Source organism: Trachypithecus francoisi, unplaced genomic scaffold (assembly GCF_009764315.1).
Source record: "Trachypithecus francoisi isolate TF-2019V2 unplaced genomic scaffold, Tfra_2.0 Lachesis_group4, whole genome shotgun sequence".
NCBI lineage: Eukaryota > Metazoa > Chordata > Mammalia > Primates > Cercopithecidae > Trachypithecus > Trachypithecus francoisi.
Window position 1 is genome coordinate 115,598,823 of NW_022681469.1, and position 16,170 is coordinate 115,614,992.

At 60.2% G+C, this 16,170-nt stretch overlaps 1 protein-coding gene across 15 annotated transcripts; it reads right to left on the reverse strand.

Annotated features, from left to right (window-relative positions):
* Nucleotides 1–20: 20 nt before the first annotated feature.
* GIGYF1 (GRB10 interacting GYF protein 1) lies at nt 21–15,759 on the reverse strand. 15 transcript variants are annotated; one of them, XM_033192223.1, is made up of 28 exons: nt 15,450–15,757; nt 9,736–9,992; nt 9,052–9,178; nt 8,911–8,975; nt 8,666–8,771; nt 8,443–8,572; nt 8,250–8,345; nt 7,967–8,078; nt 7,760–7,868; nt 7,471–7,511; nt 7,117–7,287; nt 6,648–6,901; nt 6,443–6,548; nt 5,858–5,995; nt 5,561–5,658; nt 5,232–5,403; nt 4,959–5,125; nt 4,747–4,847; nt 4,539–4,667; nt 4,341–4,441; nt 4,064–4,146; nt 3,816–3,956; nt 3,523–3,744; nt 3,100–3,284; nt 2,833–2,993; nt 2,583–2,746; nt 2,375–2,504; nt 21–2,299 (listed from the first exon to the last, which is right to left on the reverse strand). In XM_033192223.1, the coding sequence occupies exons 5-28, from the start codon at nt 8,698–8,700 to the stop codon at nt 2,199–2,201; spliced, it is 3,147 nt and encodes a 1,048-aa protein (XP_033048114.1). In that variant the 5' UTR covers nt 8,701–8,771; nt 8,911–8,975; nt 9,052–9,178; nt 9,736–9,992; nt 15,450–15,757; the 3' UTR covers nt 21–2,198. The 15 variants fall into 15 exon arrangements, with proteins under 15 accessions (XP_033048114.1, XP_033048111.1, XP_033048116.1 ...); XM_033192220.1 differs by having other exon boundaries at nt 3,100–3,287; XM_033192225.1 differs by having other exon boundaries at nt 21–2,282; nt 3,100–3,287; nt 15,450–15,756.
* Between the last annotated feature and the right edge of the window lie 411 nt (nt 15,760–16,170).

Consider the following 16,170-nt stretch of genomic DNA (forward strand, 5'->3'; position numbering starts at 1 on the left):
ACGAGCAGCGGAGGCGGAACGGGAGAACACACACCAAGTTTTATTGGGAGAAGGGAGTATTTACAGGAGCAGGTAAAAAGGGAAGTCACACAGGGTGGAGAGGGGGCAGGGAGATTGTGGGTACAAGGCAGACAGGGAACAGCGACCCCTGCACCCACCCCAACCCCAGGAAGGGCAGGGGAGCAGCGAGGGCCCAGGAAGACCGGGGCCGGGGGAAGGACAGCAACAGGGTCTGAGTCCCTGGGCAGGGGGGCTCAGGGGCTTGTAAACATTGACCACTCTCAGAAAGGGATGGGGGTGGGAGAGGGCTCCCCCTATACTTCCTCACAGGGTTAAGGCCTCTCCAGGCTCATGGGCCCCCTAAATCCAAAGTCTCTTTAGCTGGGGAGAAGGGGCAGGAAGAGACAGGAAGAGTGTCCCCCTTCCCCTGCATTGGCTGTGGCAGGGGTGGGGGGGTTACATTCAGTCACAACAGGAGTCTCCCCCACACCTGGCGAGAGGGAAGGGGAGCTGGGGGCCAGCAGCAGCAAACACTCCCCCCGGCCCGTCACCCCTTATTGCTTTAGAGAGAATATTGTCTTTTCAGGGACGCTAACACTGTGGGAACCAGGGAGAAGCAGGTGAGGGCCCCCCACCCCGAGGCCAGCTTGATCCCCCAACACTGACCTAGTTGCCACTTTGGTGCCAAAAAAAACCAAAAACCCTAACAACAAAAAACCAACCACCATCTTTCTGGGGCTAGATGGGGAAAGAAAGGGGCCACTCCCCACATCCCCAGGGCAGGAGGGAGAAATACATTCATGGAGGGAGGCAGTGGCGCAGCCTTGCCCTAATACTGCACTCTGAGCAATGAGGTCAATGGGAGGAGCTGGATGAGAAACCCAAAAGACAAAACTGTTACAAAACCCAAAATGGGTGGAGACGAACCCAAGTAGGGGACTGGGAATAAGTGGGTGAGCAATAGAAGGGGCAGCCTCCCCTGACCCAGGAGCCGCACGCTTCTCTTCACCGCAACCTTACCCAACGGTAAAAAGCGCATCATATCAGACCCGGGAGACCTCCTGCTCCTCTCCCATTTGGTCGGTGGAGGGGTCAGGTGCAGAGCTGGGTGGTCCATACCTCACAAGCTGGCTGCAGGTTGGGGCCCCAGGTGGCAGCCCCTCCACTGCAACCCTAAGCCCAAAGCCACCCACTCCTTGCCTTTGAGGCCCCTCCTCCTGCCCCTTTCACGGGAGAAATAGCTCAGCCTTCTCTCTGCAGCCTCCGGAGCAATCATCCACCCCCGCCGCTCACAGAGGTGAGGCAGGAGCCAGGCAGGGGTGAGGTGGGGGCTTGCGGCCCAAAGAATACATTCACGTGGCAAGGCAGAGAGCTGGGGCTTTCAGGTTCAAACCCAGGGTGTCCCCCAAAATGGCAGCGGTGGGGGATGCCCCTCACCAGGGCCAGAGTCAGAGTCCTGCTGCCCCACCCTGCCAGCCAGAGAGGTTGGCACGGCCTGGTCCCTCCCATCTACTCGGCCAGCACAGGATGGCAGCCAGAGAGCTGGGGCAGCTCTTCCAATTTGTGCAACTGTCCCCCAAAGCAGCAAAGCCAAGGGGCTACTTTGGCCCCACCCCGGACACCTCAGCCAGCCCCGGTGAAAGGAGCTGCTCACAGCGGGTCCCGTGGGCGGGGCTCAGACAGGCCTCCTGTGCAAACTGCTGGCCCCCAGCCTCCAGTTACCCCATGGCCCGCCTTCCGGGGGGGTTAAGTGTGGCCTTGGGGGCCAGGCAGGACAGGTCCACGGGGCCTGTGTCCCCACTGCCCCAAAATAACAGTGTGTTTTTTCTTTCAGCCTCTTAACCATTTTTTTTTTTCATTTTTCATCTTTTTTCTTAAAAAAACAAAAAACAAAAATCCTCTGTGGACCTTCCATCGTCACACCCACTATCCTCACAGCGGGAAGGGGTGTTTAGAGTCTAGTTTTTAACAATATTTTTGCCTCTCCTAACTTTTCTTCAAAGTCGTTTAAAATTAAAAAAAAATAATAAAAAGAAAACCCCCTCCCCCAGTCTGTAAAGTGCCTCGTGGTGGGTGAGTTAAGGTGCATCGTGTGTTTGTAACAAGTGCTGGGGACCCTGCCCCTGCCTCCTCCTCTACTCCCTGCGGGAAGCCTGCAGGCTGGGACCCTCGGTCCATGCCACCGCAGCCACCCTGGCCTACAGCCCAGGGGCTGGGGGTCCGGGCTGGTCAGTAGTCATCCACGCTCTCGATCTCACCAGAAGATCCGTGCAGGGAGTACCCTGAAGCCGGGGAGAAGCTGGGTCTGAGCTCTCTCCTGGGCTCCTCCTGCCCTGTGCCAAGGAAGTCCCGCTCCTGCCCCAGCCCAGCTCACCCAGGATGCTGGGGTCTGAGTGCAGCATCAGTGCCCGCCTCTTGGCCTTGCTGCCCTCCCCGGGGCCGAGTTTGGTGCTGTGGTTGGCCTGGAAGGCCGTCTGCAGGGAGGCGCTGCTCAGCCACGCCTCCTAGGGCAACGGAGAGGAGGGTGAAGGTCAAGAAGTGCCAGGCAAGCCCACCCCAGCTACTGGTGCCGGGTGCCTCACCTGCTGCTGCTGCCGCTGTTGGCTGGCTTTCTGCTTGGCCCTCCGCTCCAGGAATTGTTTGGCAAATTCTTTGGCTTCCAGCGTGTCCCCCAGGCAGGAACGGATATAATCGTGGACATCATAGGGGGATTCCACCTCCTTGAGGATCGCTACAGCCATGGGCACTGCAGGATGAGCGAGGGCTGTCAGGGCCACCTGGCCAGGTCTGGAGCCCCAGGCCCCGCCCACTTCCTGGGAGCCACTCACGCACCGTCCAGGCTGCCTGTGGCACTCAGTGTGTGCAGCATCTGCTCACACCACTGGGTGAAGCCATCCTGGGGCCTGGGGATGCCCTGCAGCAGCTTCAGCAGCTTCTCTTCTTCCTCCGTCTTTTTGCGAATGGGCCGACCCGATAGGTGGCTGTATGAGTCACTGAAGGGGGTGGGTGAGTCAGGGTCGGAAATCAGCTGGTGGGGGGTGGGAGAGTCTGCCACCTTCCCTCCCAGGGCCACCCCAAGCCTCCAGGTGCCACGCCCACCTGAGAGATGGGCTGCTCCGGCTGTTCTTCAGGCCGAGGCTGCGGACCAGGCTCCCGCTGCTCTTGGGGGTGTCCTCCCAGAGCCCCAGGCCGCTGCTGCCGCCCCCACTCTTGTCTGGCCCGCTCCATAGCGGCCCAGCCTCAGACACCCACTGGTTCAGGGGGGCAGTGCCCAGGCCCCCAAGCTGCTATAGATGGCAAAAGATCAGAGTGGCTCAAACAAAGGCACCCCAGAAAAGCAGACAGGGACCCCGGCTTATTTAGGTGACAAAGGGAGAGGGGTGAGGCGAGGGCCACAAGAGCTGTTGCCATCACAGGAGGGGCTGGGGTTTGGGCTGCACAAGTCTGGGCTCAGTGATCCCCCTCCCTGTGCCACCCTGGAAACCGCATGGGGGGGTCCTGGGAGGTTCCTGGCCTGCTCACCACTCGGTGGTTGGGGGCCTGGGCCCGAGCTGGCTCCCGAGGTGGGGGCTGTTTGTGCAGCTGCCGCTCGCCCTCCAGCTGCAACTCCAGGAGTGTCTTCATGGACAGCCCCTGCTTGGCCAGGCCAGCCCAGAGTGGGGGCGGGGAGCTGGGCGTGGGGGGCACGGGGACTGCCTGCTGCTGCTGCTGTAGCAACTTCAGCAACAGCTCCTGCTGCCGCACCTAAGGGGGACACAGTGAGGGGACCTGACGAGGGCTCTCTCCCCAGCCAGCTGAGGCTCGGGAGCACCCACCTGCTTGCGCCGAAACAGCTCTTCCTCCTCTTGCCGCCGCTTCTGCTCCTCCTGCTGCTGCTGGCGGCGCTTCTCCTCCCGGCGCTTGCGTTCCTCTTCTTCCCGCTTCGCCCTGAGCTCCACTTCTCTGCGCTCCTGGAACTGAGACCAGTGGCTGATCAGAGGGGAGAGCTGCAGGGGACAGCTTGGGGCCTGCCTCGGTCCACCCTTTCATTCCCAGGGCCCTCAGCCCCAGGATGCCTACTCACTTTATGTTGTAGCTGGAGTTGTTCTAGAATTGGACCCTGAGTCGAAGAGTTAATTGGTATGTCCCAAAGACTGGCCTCACCACCTGCAGGGGGCAGAGGCAGCTGCAGGGGGCAGAGGCAGCTGCAGGTGGGCACTCGGGCCCACTGATCCAGTCCAGCCACAGCAGTGGGCTCCCCAGCCAGAATGGCAACTAGGGGTGCAAGGGTGGGGAGCAGACCCCAGACCCCAGTTCACCTGGAGACTGCCTTGGGGGTGGGGGCCAGGCAGGCCACACACCTGACTGTGATGAGGCTGAGGTATGTACGTCCCAGAGGCGGCCCGAATCCGGCACCGACAAGGACCGGCTCATCGTCGGGAGCAGGTTCTGGTCCCCGCCTCTGAGGAGCAAATCGTGGATTCTCAGGACCCCAAATCCATCTCTGGTCTGCCCCCGTTCCCTACCCTGTATCCTGAGGGCTAGCATGCGCCCCGCACCTGGGGGGTTTGAGCGCCTGGAGCTGCTGCAGGAATGCCGTGAGCTGCTGCTGCTGCTGCGGCGGCGGCGGTGGCGTCAGGTCCCCCAGAGCTGCCTTTTCTCGGAGCGCGCATTGTGGGAGCTGGCGGCTGCAAATGGGACAGTGGAGGTGGTGGGCCACAGAGCCAGCGCCGGGCCTTCTCCCAGCCCACCCCAGGCCCCCCATACCTGCTGACCAGCTGAAGAAACTGCTGGTGCTGCAGCTGCTGGTACAAGGCAGCTGCGGCCAGCTCCTGCTGTTTCTTCAGCCGCTCCTGGTCCATGTTTCCCTGCTCGGGTGAGAGTTCGGCCAGTGCCCACAGCACGGAAGGGGGACTCTGCTGGACTCCTGCCCGCACCCCTTACACCCTGTCCCTCCATGCAGGGGAGAGGCGGCTCACCAGCAGTGGGGGTGGTGAGGGCCCTGGGGCAAAGGGCACACGGCCCCACATCTTGATCACCTCCCCTAGCGGCTGGAAGCCCTCATCACAGCCCCGCTTCACCAGCAGCGACATTGAGAAGTAGCCAGCCTGGAACCACTCTGCCATCTCCTGTGTCGTGAAGGGGCCTGGACAAGGAGCGAGGGAGCAGGAGAACCACTGCGGTCACAGGGTAGGCCAGAGACACCCTGAACCAGAACGGGCCTGGACAGCCCTCCTATCCCACACAGGTACCTTGGATCTCGCCCTGCGGATCCTTGTAGAACCACTTCCGGGCAGCTCCATGGCTGAGTGGGAGGGCAGTGGCGGCTGCAGAGTGGCGCAGGCCCTGGGTCTGCATGGCAGCCGTGAACTGCTCCTCCTCTAAGGAGCTGTCCTGCAGGGAGGCCACCAGCTTCTCCGCCTCCTGGAAGCCCAGGAAGAGAAGAAAGTCTCAGCTGCCAATCTCAGCAACATGAGGATGGGGATAGAGCTTGAGCTGGGGCCGGGGCCGGGGCCAGGGCCAAGCAGGTCAGGTCAGGAGAAGTGTGAAGGGTCCCTCCCACTTTCTCAGGCCCCCACACCTGCTGCAGGTGCTTTAAGCCTTCATCATCCTCCAGATCTCCGGGTGGGCCAGCAGGGGAGCCCACCCCGGGACTCAGCTGGATCCCCCGAATATCATCTGGAAGGCATGAGGACAGGAGGTGGAAGGGAGGGCAGCAAGGAGACAAGATAGCCTCTGCCCACCCTCACTCCAGAACACTGAGCTCTTGCCATGGCTCCTCAATGTGAATGCCCTGTGTGCCCACCCCCACAAGAAGGGACCACTTTCTCTCACAAGCCGCAGGGCACCCAGGAGGTAGGTCATCCTCCCTTCCTACCTTCAGCCACTGGGGGCTCTTTCTCTGCAGCTTCGTCCCCATCCCCGTTTGTCCCCCAGAGTGGGCCCAGGGTGGGTAGTGGGGACGGGGAGCTGGACTTCTCCTCCTGCGGAGGCAGTGGGGTCAGCTCCTTCCCACCTAGAAGAGGAAGATAGCCAGAGTTCAGAACCAAGGGCTGGGCCTGCCACGCGAGTGAGCACAAGCCCTTGAGTGTGTGGCTGGACCCTCCCCTGGGCCAAGTCCACCACTTCACTTGGGTCAACTCAACAAATGGTGGAACGGGAATGCGGTGCCCTGACCCTTGCCTCCATGTGCCAGACGCGGCAGGAACATATCAACACTGCACAACACCACACAACCCTGCAGACTTCACCCCAGGTTCTGCAGTTTCTTCAAGGGACTTTCAAAGGTCATTCTGATTATGCCTGATTTCTATCTGGTACACTGCCTTGAAGACATGGCTCTGCTACCCCCTGGTTCCTCCCCACCTCTCAACACTCTTCTTCCACTTCTAAGTAGCCTGATCCACCAAGTGCCCAGCCTGGCAAAGAATCCCCAGGCCCACTGGGCACCTCACAGGCTCACCTGCCTCAGGCCCTTCTTCCTCTAGTCCTTCGGAAGGCTCCTCCTCCTCCTCCAGCCCTTGGAAGTCCAGCTCCTGCTCCTCAGGAATGGGCTCCTTGGGGCCCTTCTGCATGGGGCGGGGGTGGGGGGCAGAGAACAGCTGGGTGGGTGGGGAGGAAGAGGACCCCAGCAGGGCAGGTTCCCACCCTTGCCTCCTCGCAGATACCTTGAGAGGCAAGAAGGCCCCAGAGGCATCAAAGGTGCCCATTTCTTCATCCTCATCGTCCAGGCACCACTCTGGGAGCCCATCCTTGTCCTCCTCAAAGCCGTCAGGCACTCGGCACCGCCGCAGGTGAGAGCTGCCTCCCCCTCCCCGCCCCTCCTCTTCACCACACCCGCCTCGATCCCCTCGCAAATCAAATTCAAACTTGCGCCTCCGTTCCCCATGTTCCCGCCAGCCAGCAGAGCGGGGACCGCCATCTGCGCAGGAAAAGTCAGGGAGAAGAAGAGTGGGTACCCAAGCGAAGCTGGCGGCCCCCTCTGCTGCAGCTCATGGAGCACCTCCAGGGCTGCTGTCCCAGCCACTCCCACACCAGCCAGCCTCTGCTCCCTCCTGGGGGCTACAGGAGCCCACCCTCTCATGACAGTTCCTGCTCCCCACTGGCCCCACCGATGCTACTGGGCCCCAATCTCACCAGGGCTGGCGGAGCGCCAGCGGTCGCCATCTCGCCGGGGCCCTGCCCCAAGCCTCCAGCTGCCCTCCTCCTCCTCTTCCTGCTCCTCCCGTAAGGAGCGCCAGTTCTCGCTGTCTGAGCGGGCATGCTCCTTCCTTGGGCCAGCCCCTCCCTCCTCAAACCCACATCGTGCTGGGAGATGGAAGAGAGGGGCAGTTATCAGAAAGGCAGCGTAGTACCTGGACCCTCAGGAAACGTGGGGGGCCAGCTCCAGACCCTTCTGCCCCTAGCACCTCCGAAATAAACACCCTCAGACTGGGCCACCCATTTTGATCCTCCCCGCTGCCCCGGCCGCCGCCCTCAGCAACCTCGTACCTCCATCCCGCCTTGCTGACTTCTCAAATCGCCTCTCGCCTCTGCAGGAGGGGAAACGTGTGGGTCAAAAACAGTACAGCCTCCCCACCCACCCTGTGCGACCGCCCCATGCCTTGTCCACTGTGCCCTGAGGCAGTGGAGGGAGGGAGGGCAGAGGAAACCAGGGCTCAGGAGAACAGGGATCTCTGACAGGGCTTATCTGGTAGGTCTCTGTTACCCTCTAGCAACAGGAACCAGGCCTCCCTCCCTGGCCTGCCCTGCTCTATGCCACAACCCCTCCTGGCCCCACCTGTCATCCCAGCTCTGGCTGCGCTGGATCTCCCGGGGGCTTCGTCCAAAGGCCCCATCGCCTTCTTCGATGCTTCTTTGGTAAAAGCAGCTGTCACCGCGGCCACGGCCTAGATAAGAGGCCAGATGCACACTGAAACCTGCTGCACGTCCTCGAAGTCAGGGGCCCTGATCTGCCCGCCCCCGGGACACGCCATCACCCTTCTACCTCGGCTCCGCGTGCTGCCCCTGCCTCGGGAGGTGCCAGTCAGGGGGGGGCCAGCCCCTTTCCCCATCAGCCTCAGCACAGCCACACTGTTCACTGACAGGGAGAAGTTTCTCTGAGGAGGGAGCCAGGGGCGGGAGTGAGGACCCAGGTACCTGACCACCCCCACTCCCACCCCACAGCACCCACCCGGCCTATCTCCCCAGCACTGGCCCCTCTCCTCCTAGCCCTACCCACGGCCACCCCTCCCGGGCCCCCGCAGTCTCAGCTCCTGGCCTGGCCCCACCTGTTCCTCCTCAGTCAGCGGCTCCAGGGCCAGGGGTTGCAGTGGCTCGTCCTGCAGCACCGCGGCAAACTCCTTGTCCTGCAGCTCTTCTGGGACCTGGCGGTGGGGTGGGACAGCCAAGACACCACATGCTGCCAGATCCCCTCCATGGGCAGAGGCCACCGCCGCCAACTACCCTCACCCACGCACTCACCTTGTTCTCCTTGACGTAGAGGGCCAGCATCTCCTCTCGTCCATAGCGGTAATCAGCCAACTTGTATTTGGGCATGGCAGGGGACGGGGGTGGGGAGGCCACGCTGCCGCCCCCAGACAGGGCCCTGAGCCTGGACACGACACAGAGAGAAGAAGACAGAGGTCAGGGCAGCCTGACTGTGCTTTCCCGAATCTCCACGGCAGCCGAGGCACATGTGACTCACCACTCAGGCCCAAAGTTGAGTGTCTCTGCTGCCATCGTGGGGCTGGGCGTGTTTCTGAGAGGCCGGGGGTGGGGAGGAGGGGACCTGGCGTTCACTCTCCAAACACCTGTGGGGGAACGGGGCCATGGAGAACAGCACACGGAGACCTTTCAAGTGCAGGGAGGACACCCCGGGGTACATCCTGGTAGGCATGGCAATGCGCCCCGGACTAGCCGGTGGGTCACCTGGGGTCTAAAAGGACTCACCTAAGGCAGCCACGTGGCCACTCACACCATGAGTTACCCAGAGATGAGTCCAGACGGTGAAAGACCTGGGGGAGGCGAGGAGATGGGAAGCTTGAGTCCTTCTGGCCTCTGTGGGGCAACCTCCCTCAGCCCAGGGCTCACCTGGCAGCCTGGCCCAGGAAGCAGGAGGGCAGGGGCTGGTGCTGGAGTGAACGAGGGTCCCCAAGCCACTGGGAATTGGTCTGGCCTCAGTATAGCCTGGGAGCGACCTTCACATCTGGGAAAGACCCTTAAGGAGAGCAGAGGGGAGGAGGCAGGGTTCAGGACAAGGCTCTGCTGGCAGCCCTGCCCTGCCCTGCATGACGGGAGAGGTCCATTTGCCGGGTGGTATCTCTGGGCATCAGCACCCTCACCACCCTCTCTGGGAGGCTGAGACAGGAGGTGCAGCGCAGAACTTGGAGAGGGAGGCAGCCGAGGCCAGGATGGATGTTCAGGGCAAAGATAAAACAAAAACAAGCAAGCAAGCAAAAACCCACTAGAGCCACAAATAGCTTACAGAGAAAAGGTCAGTTATGGAGAGAAGGATTAGAAATAAATCTAGGAGCAAAATTCTTTCCCTTATGAAAAAAATCACAGTTGGCTGCTCAGAAGCTCAAATCCAGGGGCTTGGTCTGGGGAGAAATCCAGTGAAAAGGAGCAGGAGGTGACTCTAGGGCCACAGACGGGTACATGACGAGGCTCCAGGCAAGCCTGAGCCTCACAGGAATCACACCCAGACCACCGCCCCCAATCAAGAACGGAGGCTGAAACAACCAAGCCACTAAGGGAACGAGGATCTCAGGATACCGGATGGGAAGCAGCCTCTGGCACCATCAGGTGGAAATAAGGTCAGGGCAATGGAGGCTGGTGGGGGTGCAGCGGCAGCCTGTTCCTCTAAGGGACGATGGAGGGGACTCTCAGGATGAGGCGCATCCCTGGGGCCCCGGGCAGAGGACTCAGGCGGGTAGGCGGGGTCCACGCGCTGCAGAGCTGTTGTCACTGGCTGAGAGGGAGGCTGGCCTGGCTTGGTGCTGCAGCTCCCATCAACTCCAGGACGCCACAGTCTGGGAAAGAAGAGGAAGGGGGTTCCACCAGGGTGCTAAGAGGGAAAGGCCATCAGCCCCAGCTGAGCCAGCAGCCCATGACAAGCCGAGGCCTGCTCAGAGTCCCAGCACCCCAGGGGGAAACACAGGGCTCAGAGGCAACTCATGGCCAGGGTGGCCTCCCCTGGGGCCTCTCCCTCCTCAGCCTCGGCTGGATGCTCCAGTGGTGGTGTGCTCCACGCCACGCAAAGCCACCAGCCTGTCACTGACTGCAGGTGGCCTCCTAGAGCAATCTGGGGACCGGATGAGCCTTGAGGACATGACGCTAAGTGAAACAGACCAGCCAAAAAAGGAGAGTTAGACCTTACTTCTCTTTCATGAGGTCTCTAGAGCAGTCACTCACTAAGGGAGGAAGGTAGAAGGGCAGCCACCAGGGGCTGAGGTGACAGGGAACTGTTGTTGAAGGGCCCAGAGCTTCAACTGAGGAGGAGATCCTGGGGCTGCTGGTAGTCAGGGCCAGACACCAATGTGAGTGTACTCAGTGCCACAGAACAACACAGTTAGAGACAGTTAAAATATCCAAATTTTGTTGTATATTTTACTACAATAATCACTTTTTTTTTTTTTTTTTTTTTTTTTGAGACGGAGTCTCGCTCTGTCGCCCAGGCTGGAGTACAGTGGCCGGATCTCAGCTCACTGCAAGCTCCGCCTCCTGGGTTCAGGCCATTCTCCTGCCTCAGCCTCCCAAGTAGCTGGGACTACAGGCGCCCGCCACCTCGCCCGGCTAGTTTTTGTATTTTTAGTAGAGACGGGGTTTCACTGTGTTCGCCAGGATGGTCTCGATCTCCTGACCTTGTGATCCACCCGTCTCGGCCTCCCAAAGTGCTGGGATTACAGCTTGAGCCACCGCGCCCGGCCTACAATAATCACTTTTTTAAAAAAAGCTTTAGGGAACAAAAGGTATCTGGAGATAACCACCGCATACCTAAGTTTTCCCCACTCCAAGAAAAACACCCCACATTCCTTCAAACCAGCCTCAGGAGAGGCTATTTTGAGCCTCCTCCAGTTCATTCCTTCTAGAAGGCCAGAAGCTCATCCTGCAGGCATGAGGGTGGAAGAGGGTAGAACACAAAAGGAACCACTTGGCCAGCAAAATGGCTTATACCTATAATCCCAGCACTGTGGGAGGCTTGAAGAGAGAAGTCCAAGACCAGCCTGAGTAACAGAACAAGACCACAACTCTACAGAAACAATTCTAAACATTTTTTTTTTTTTTGAGGCGGAGTCTCGCTCTGTCGCCCGGACTGGAGTGCAGAGGCCAGATCTCAGCTCACTGCAAGCTCCACCTCCCGGGTTTACGCCATTCTCCTGCCTCAGCCTCCCGAGTAGCTGGGACTACAGGCATCTGCCACCTCGCCCGGCGAGTTTTTGTATTTTTAGTAGACGGGGTTTCACCGTGTTAGCCAGGATAGTCTCGATCTCCTGACCTCGTGATCCGTCCGTCTTGGCCTCCCAAAGTGCTGGGATTACAGGCTTGAGCCACCGCGCCCGGCCTCTAAACATTTTTTTTTTTTTTTTTTTTTGAGACGGAGTCTCGCTCTGTCGCCCAGGCTGGAGTCCAGTGGCCGGATCTCAGCTCACTGCAAGCTCCACCTCCCGGGTTTATGCCATTCTCCTGCCTCAGCCTCCCGAGTAGCTGGGACTACAGGCGCCCGCCACCTCGCCCAGCTAGTTTTTTGTATTTTTTAGTAGAGACGGGGTTTCACCGTGTTAGCCAGGATGGTCTCGATCTCCTGACCTCGTGATCCGCCCGTCTCGGCCTCCCAAAGTGCTGGGATTACAGGCTTGAGCCACCGCGCCCGGCCTAAACATTTTTTTAAAAAGAAAAAGCGGCCAGGCGTGGTGGCTCATGCCTGTAATCCCAGCACTTTGGGAGACTGAGGCAGGAAGATCACCTGAAGGTCAGGAGTTTGAGAACAGCCTGGCCAACGTCGCAAAACCGTCTCTACTAAGAACACAAAAATTAGCCGGGCCTGGTGGTAGGTGCCTGTAATCCCAGCTACTTGGGAGGCTGAGGCAGGAGAATTGCTTGAACGCAGGAGGCGGAGGTTGCAGTGAGCCGAGATCGCGCCCCTGCACTCCAGCCTGGGCAACAGAGCAAGACTGTCTCAAAAAAAAAAAAAATTCTTAAAGTGATGGCCTCACACTGTCCCCTGCCAAGCGCAGCAAGGGCAGCTCTCCTGGGTGCCTCCGGCTAGAGTCCCTCATCCTGGCTGTATCTTGGTTGCAAGGGGCACACAAAGGGAGAGTGGCTCATGCAGCCTGAGGACAGCGACACCAAGACAGGGGAGAGAACAGGCCCAGAGCAGGAAAAAGCCCATGCCACCTGCCTTCTTGGGAAGAAACCAAGAGACTGAGGTTAACTCTCTAGGTGCCCCCACAGCAGGGTCTTGTGCCGGAAGCTGGTGGTGCCTGGCCCCATCCTTGGACTAAAGGAACCAGTGGCGCAGCTGCAGGCCACTATGGGGCTCCCACCCTCCAACAGGTTCTGGACTGGGGGCCCCTCTGCTCCTCAGGGGGCTCCTGGCCAAGTCTGGAGACATTCTGGGCTGTCACCACTGGCAGGGGGTACACAGGGCATCCCCACAGCCAAGAGCTATGTGACTCCAGATTCCAAGCACGCCAGTGCTGAGACGCCCTCCTCTGCGCCATGAGCACTGGCAGAGCCCTCGGGGGTCTACTGGGCCAAGGGAAAGGCAAGGGAAGCCAGGTGTGTGCAAAGCTGGGTCACTCTCCTCTCTGAACAGCAGGGATATCATTCCCTAATTATACTGTCCCACGAGGGAAATCTGAAATCCTGCCAGGAGGAAATCTTTGAGAAAAGAATAGTTTTTTTTTGTTTTTGTTTTTTTTTTTAAAAGAAAAACTGCCTAAGTTTGTCTATTGCAAGCTCTCAAAGCCAGGCATCTGATCCCTGTCCAATGAAGACAAGAGCAGGAGGTGGCGGGGGGGATGGGGGACTGCCACCTGCCCGCCTCAGCTTTTCCGGCTGAGCTTTCTCAGCTCAGGGTCTCCTCCTCACAGGCCCCTTCCAGCCTGTCCCCCGCCCTGGCCCTCACTTCAAGCCTAGCCCTCTCCCCACCCCTTCTCTTTCTCAGGCCTGTCTACCCTCAGTCCCCCAGCATCTGAATCAATGCTTTTGAAAGACTGCCCCCTGCCGGAGACAAGGGGTGAGGACACGCTGGGCCTGGGTGCTCCAGCAGGCGCCAGGGCGCGGGAAGGGAGCCCGCTCTCTGGGGCTCAGAACTCAAGGGAGAAGGAAAAGACGGAGAACAGGCGGTTCCAGTGCACATTCAGCTAAGAACATTATCTCCTCACTCCATCACCCCTAAAATTAGCTCCAACAGGAAGCAGTGTGCCTTGGCACAGAACAGTGCCACTTAAACAGAAGCAGAGTCCCCAATTCCCCAACACTGGAGCGACCGCCCAGCCCCAGGCCTGCTGGAGGGGACCTGGGTCTTTCTCAGGATGGAGATTCTTCAAGCGTGGTAGGATGAGGACACTGAGGCTTAAAGAAGAGATGCAAGCCCGCATCCTCGCGGCTGGTCAGTTATCCCTCCTCTCTCCTCTCTAAGCCATCCCAGCAAATCACACCACCGCTTGGCAACTGCCTACAAGTTAACAGTTTTTAAGCATTTTCACTCTTTACCTCCTGTGATCCCTTTTGCCCACTTGCCCAGCCTTGGGTTCCAGCCAGGGAAAACAAGGAGGAAGCTGCTCCGACAGTGTGCCCCAACATCCTAGACACTCTATGCAATACTGGAGGTGCGCACGGTGGCAGTAATGACCACCCCAAACTCTCAAGCGTTACTCTATGAGTTTGAAGCCATTTCAGATTTGTTAGACTTTCAACCTCCTTCATCTAGCCTCCTCCTCTCATCTTCTCTCCTCTATAGTGGGCTATTTTTCAATTCCCAAATTCCAATAGCACATGTAAAAGTTAGTGCTAACGCATCAGATCACGAACACAAGACTGATGTGTCCAACAGGAGAACAAGCTAGTTCAGAAGTTTAAGCACATGGTCCACTTGACTAACCACCACATGGGACCCTCAGGGCCCCTGGTCCCCAGGCAATGGCAGGGACACCAAGTCCAGGTCTACCCCCAAATCCTTCCCAATGGCACGCCAGACCACTGGGGTACCAAGACCTACAATCTAAGAAAATCAGATTAGAGCTGGCTAGCCTAGTGGAGGGTGGCTAGCCTAGGTCTGCAAAGGGCACAGGAAAGATGGGAAGGAGAAAGAACCCCAAATCCCCCATGTCGACAGCAAAGAAGAGACCCTTACTGGTACCACCGATGGTGTTTCCATGCCAAAGGCCAGGGGTTGGCGGGGTGCTAAATCGAAACTGCTATATGGACTGGAAGGGGCAGCGCAAAGAAGATGGGAAAGCTGACGATCTTCCAGAACAACACTTTGAAAGGCAGGAGGGAAGGCAGGCTTGGGTGACTGGAAAAAAAAAATTCAATCCAACTAACAAGTCTTTACGTAGCATCTCCCAGTTCCTGGCACTAGGACACAACAGACCTAGAGTCTCACCGGGAAAGCGAGTAATGACTGTGTAACAGAGGAAAGAAACAAGGGGCTCTTAAAAAGTTACTTGGAAAAAAAAATTTTTTTAGGCAAAGTGTGAGAACTGTGGCCAGGGAGCTGCTGCACCGAGGGGCATGAGCTGGGAAGGGCCTGGCCTGGGACGGGGAGGGAAAGCGGCCTCTGCTATGGAAGGTGTTTCCCGCGGTAGGGCAACTGGGAAGGAGACCCCAATGACCCAGCACTAAGATAGCCGGAGCGAAAGGAAACGGAGGTGAGGAGGACTCAGGCGAGGTGCCTGGGTGGAGGAGAAGGCTTCCATGTTGGCCAAAGTCGTGGAAAGCTTGGACTTGGGGAACCGCAAGGCCCAGCTCGTTCCGAAGGGAACCCAAAGGCGCGCTGGGGAGAACTCCGGGGAGCGCGGGGCCCGGACACCTTAGGACGCTAGGGTCGGGGGCCCCCAGGCGGCCCACAGCAGGGCTTGGCAGGGGCCCGGGGGCGACCGTTAGGAGCGCGGGGGTGGAAGGCGGCGGGCCGGCCCGGGAGGACGGCGTGCCCTTCAGGGAGGGTCGCCAGGTGCGCGGGGGTCGAGCGGTCGCCCCCCCAAGCCGGGCGCCGGCCTCCTGGGGCCTCCCCGAGGCTGGCTGGCTCTGGGGGAGGGTCCCGGCGGCGGGGAGGGGCCGGAGCGGGCGGGAGGGCGGGCGGACGCACCGGGCGGCGGCGGCGGCCTCGGGGAGGAGACGGGGGAGGGTCCTCGCCGGCGGCCCGCGCGCTGGCTCTAGCGCTTCGCTAGCTCGCGGGCTCGGCGCGGCCGCCGCGGCGTCGGGGGCGGGCCTGCCCAGGGGCCGGGCTGGGGGTTGGGGGCCGCGGGGACGCCGGCGCTTACCGCGGGCGGCGCAAGGGTCCGGTCCGGGACGTGGGCGGCGCGCGGCGGGCTGGGGCCGGGGACGGCGGCGGCGGCGGGGGAGGGGACGCTGGTGCTCCCGCGGCGGCCGCTCCTCTGTGTTTGTGTTTGTAGCAAGATGGCTGCCCGCCTCGCACCACGTGACGCGGACGCGGGGCCGCGGGGCCGCCCCCTCCTCCGCGGCCGCCGCCGCCGCCGCCTCCCTCCGCGGCTCCGGCCCGCGCCGCTTCTCCTCGTGCGCTCCTCGCGTGCCCCGCGCGCCGCTGTCCGGACGCCAGTCGCCCCCGACAGCCCCCACCTTCCCGCCCCGGCACGTGACCCGGGCGCCCGGCTGGTCACGTGACGTGGGCCCCCACCTGCGGGCGGGGTCGGCCCCGGAGCGGCCCCTTCTCCCCCACCTCCTCCGACCCTGCGACGCTCGACCCTTGGAACCGAGGCCGCGGCCTCCCTGGTGGTCTAGTTTCCTTCAGGAAGCCCGCCTGGATGACAGGAGACAATAAAATCCAGAACCCTTCATCAGGCGTCCTGGGATGTGTGAAATAAGTGGCTCAGGCAGATGAGTTGACTCTCAAGAGCCTCTTTTATTTTTTTTTCTTATTATTTATTTAATTATTGAGACAGCGTGTGGCTCTGTCGCCCAGGTTGGTGTGCAGTGGCACGATCTCAGCTCACTGAAACCTCCACCTCCTGGGTTCAAGTGATT